Source organism: Propithecus coquereli, unplaced genomic scaffold (assembly GCF_000956105.1).
Source record: "Propithecus coquereli isolate 6110/MARCELLA unplaced genomic scaffold, Pcoq_1.0 Scaffold77, whole genome shotgun sequence".
NCBI classification, from domain to species: Eukaryota; Metazoa; Chordata; class Mammalia; order Primates; family Indriidae; genus Propithecus; species Propithecus coquereli.
The window spans coordinates 1,186,717-1,190,890 of NW_012153840.1; the positions used below are offsets into that span (position 1 = coordinate 1,186,717).

At 46.9% G+C, this 4,174-nt stretch overlaps 1 protein-coding gene across 2 annotated transcripts in view; it reads right to left on the reverse strand.

Moving 5' to 3' along the window:
* The window catches only part of SZRD1 (SUZ RNA binding domain containing 1), a 44,110-nt gene extending 39,936 nt beyond the window's left edge, over nt 1-4,174 (reverse strand). The window contains exon 1 of one of the 2 annotated variants that reach the window (XM_012662580.1): nt 4,002-4,174. In XM_012662580.1, coding sequence (XP_012518034.1) covers nt 4,002-4,045 — 44 coding nt within the window. In that variant the 5' untranslated portion in view covers nt 4,046-4,174. The remainder of the gene's footprint in view (nt 1-4,001) is intronic. The other variant, XM_012662579.1, reaches the window with a different exon arrangement.

Consider the following 4,174-nt stretch of genomic DNA (forward strand, 5'->3'; position numbering starts at 1 on the left):
AAAAAAAAAAAAAAAAAAAAGTGTTCAAAGCTCTCCACTGCTTTCAGGACAAAGTCCAAATTCCCAGAACCAAGCACAAGGAAACCTTTCCCAATCTGGCCCCTGCATACCTCTGTGGCCTCATCTCTTTCCACTCAGCCCTGCCAACCCCCTTCCCTACAGCCAGAAGGAAATACTTTTAGCTCTCCCAATGCTGCAGACTCATCTCTCACAGCCTCCTCATCTATGCAGGCACTGGCCCTACACTACCTGCCACTACCCGACTTACCACTGCTTAATTCAACTGGTCATTCAAATCTTAATTTGGGCATCATCTTTTCTACAAGACCTTCTCTGATCCCAACCATGGTACCCCACTTATAGCCTCTTCTACAGAACGTGTTGCCTCACCTGACTCCTCCACTAGACCAGGCCTCGGTGCCCGGTACACAATCCGTATTCAGTGTTTACCGACACCTTCCTATGGACTTATACACCATCCAGCATCACTGATGGGGCAATGTTTAGATGACTGGTTCATGGGGACAGAAAACATAAATTTGTGTTCTTAATACAGAAGGCCAGTTATCCTTTAACTTACTTAAGATGTCTTTTCTTCCCTCTAGCTACCTGACCTTGAGAAAAAGAATAAAAGGAAACTTTTAATATGCAAGGAAATTAGAGAGGTTGCCAATGCTTTATAATAACCACCAGTCTAATTCCATTTATGTATCACCTGCCTTTCCCTAGTCGAGTTAGCTCATTACCAAGAAGATGGACTAGGGCATATTCAATTGTCTAAGCAACTAGTGAATATAAACTAGCTTCAAACCATCAGAAAGTGAGTAAACTGTTGTCTAATTTGTTCTGAAGCACGAAGATGTCTTCCAATTACAAAATATTCTATTTGTCTCTTGAGATTTGCTTAAGGTAAAGGATACAATTTAAAGATTTTTTTTGAGATGGGGTCTTGCTATGTTGCCCAGGCTGGTATCGAACTCCTGGTCTCAAGCAATCCTCTAGCCTTAGCCTCCCCGGTAGCTGGGATTATAGGAAGATGCCACCATGCTCAGCTTCACAATTTAAAGTCTGAATCAACATTAACTCGATTTTACATTTTCACTTCTCCCCAAGGCAGTGTATTTTTAAATAAGCATTTCCTTGGTGAAATCTTAAGTTATGTTCCTCAGATCAAAGGACACTTTGATTGGGGATGTAACCCTTTGGGAAGAAACAGGTAAAGGAACAATCTTCCAGTAGATAAGTGTTCACAATACTAACTAAAAGCAAAAAGCAGCCTATTTACTGAATATTTGAGGTGTTTCTCAAAGTCAGTCTTCCCTCAAATGACACAATAGGACTTGATACTGAGCATTCTGAAGATATACAGGAAACAATGATACTGACACACAAAAAAAGAAATTCTAGCATGATGTCAAATTTTTTTTGTAGTGTTGGGGGACTGGGATCACCAAAAGCCTTTACTCTCAAGGATTAGAACTGCCTCTGGATTACACAGAGTTTGAATGTTCACTATTAGAATTGGTCAACCCCCACTTACTAGTTTTCACCCAATTTTGGTTTTGTTTTGTTTGGGGATTGGGTATTCGAAGCTCAATACAGCTTTGGAGGCTACAGCGACAGGATAACACGAAGCTAAAACTTCTACATATGCAATTGCCTACATATGAAAGACATGTACTGTCTATAGTCAATTGGTTTCCCAGTGATGTGGACATATCCTCTCCCTTGGCTTCCCTCTTTCAAAAGGGCACATTCACAACAAACTGTGAAATTCAAAAAGGGACTCAAATTGAAGAGAGCCTTCAAATATAATCCTAAAGCAAACATATTAAAAATAAAAGCTAATACCCAACTCCCAAGACTTCCATAGGTCCCAGGTAGGGAGGCAGCAAAATGCTAGAGAAAAGAACCCAGCTCTAGAGTCAGACAGGCCTGGGGTCAAATCCCAGCTTCCCTACTTACTATCTGTGTGATCTTGAGCAAAACAGGTTACTCCCTAAACCTCTGTCTCCTTGTCTGAGGTTTAGAGGACAATGCCTCAACAGTTTGTTTCAAGGATTTAATTAAATAAAAGATATATAAGGGAACCTGCATTTTGGCAGAACTGCTCTTGATACCAATGAGGCAAGGTTTATGTTCCATCTTTGTACCTGGCACTTTTAAAGGGTTTTACTAAAGTAAAGGACATTAGAAAAAATGCTGGACAAGCATCAGAAAGACCTAAGTTAAATCTTATATATCTGGTTTTATTCGGCCATTAAATGGGGGACTGGCCTATCTCTAAGTGACTTACTCACCCTGAAAAACTGAAGTAATCCCTAATTTCTGGCAAACACTACATCCATTTTTGTTCCTTTCATTTTCTTCCTACTTCTTTAACACGAGAAACTCATATCACTTTGAAACAGGCGAGGAAAACCAAAGAAAGGCCAAGAAGCCCAAGAAACTTATCATTTGAGTCACGTTCAAATTGTAGGCCAAGCTTTTTTGCAGGAGGTGGCATGAGGGGTGTCTGGATGATTCATTCACCTTAGTGGTAGTCAATAAACGCCTCTACTGGAAATTCTGCATTCTCTGGCACAAAGTCACTGCTAAGCACACTGCCTAGCACATAGTGGACACTCAAAAATGTTGACTGAATGAATAAATATCCAACTGCCAGACACCTGTCACTCCCTATAAAATCTTTAACTTACTTCACTTACGTCACATTTCAAGAAAGATGGGTAGCACACAAGGAACTCTACTAAATACCCTCTGAACGAATTAATCCTTCAAATTCCCGATTATGCTAAGTGGAAAAACATAAACAACCGTGAGAGAAATGCTGAACCAGTGGAAAAAACTTTGAAGCCAAGTTTCAACATTCCCCTGGAGATACACCTACCGCTTCTAAGGTCAACTTCCCGGCCTCTTCCAGGGCTCACAAGCACCCTCAAAAGGCGCTTAGGGGAAGAAAAACCCAGCTCCTGTTCCACCCTCGTACACTCAGCTCCCCATAAACCTTTAAGGTGGGTGTCAGTCGAACCAGCACAGCACAGACACGAACACGGGGAGACCAAATAGGCATCTCCCCATCTTCACAAAGGCCAACCATAGAACCACAAATTCTGAAAAACCAAATTAATCACGAACCTAATAGAATTGGCAGTTCCTGTTTGACATAAACTATTTTCCTACAGCTTCTAGAGGCAACACAAAAACTCCAAAAACAAGTCGAACAGTGCACTTCCCCCTCCTCTCCCAGGAATGCGGCCACTTTGCATATCGCGCCCCTCCTCCTGGACCCCGGCAAGCACCCTCCGAGACCCTCCCTGGGGCTCAGACCTTGGGGTGGGTCCTCGGGGAGAGGGGCTGCTCGCCGAGCTTTCGGTTGCTCTGGCGGGGTCCCGGGAAACCCGCCTGTCACAGGCTCTCGGAGTAAAAGTGAAAGAGAAAAAAAACCCAGACTCGCCCACCGTGGCGGATAGCGGATAGTGGGAGATTTTAGCAGAGAGTTGAGAGGCCCACAGAGGACTCAATTTCCCCCCTGCCTTCAACTGCCTGCTCCTGCTCTTCTCCGGAACCTGGCATGCCGCCCCAGTCCGCGCAAGTCCCCCCACCCACATGGTGTATTCCTCCTCATCAGAGCACATGAACTTTAAAATGGTGCCTCGGGCGGGGGAGCCCGACGGAAAGGAAGGGTCAAAGGGGCTCGGGGCGAGGGAGCGGGCACTGGGGCCAGGAAAAGAAGCCCTCGGTGGCGGGTGGGGCTCCCGGGGTGACGCGCACATCTGGGGGCCCGAGGGAGGCGCACCGGGCAAAGGTGGAGGGAGAAATGGAACGCGGCCCCTTTAAGAGGCCTTCACGGCACTCAGGAACCGGGGGCCTACCCTCCGCCCCCGGCCCGGCGTGCGGGGCCCTTCCTTGGGGAGAACCATCCTCAGACCCGCTCCCTGGAGGCTTCCCTCACGCCAGGTCCCGCCCGGCCCTGCCCCGGGGCGGCGGCTCCTCCTTACCCCGCTGTCTGCCGCCTCCTCCCAGCTCTCAGCGACCTCCTCATCTTCCATCTTACTCGCCGCTTTCCCTCCTCCCCCACCCCCTCCCCGCGCCTGCGCCTTGAAGCGCGCCTCCGTCGCGGGCGCGGGCACGCAAGACTTTACTCAATGGTCCCCGCCCTCTGCCAAGCCCG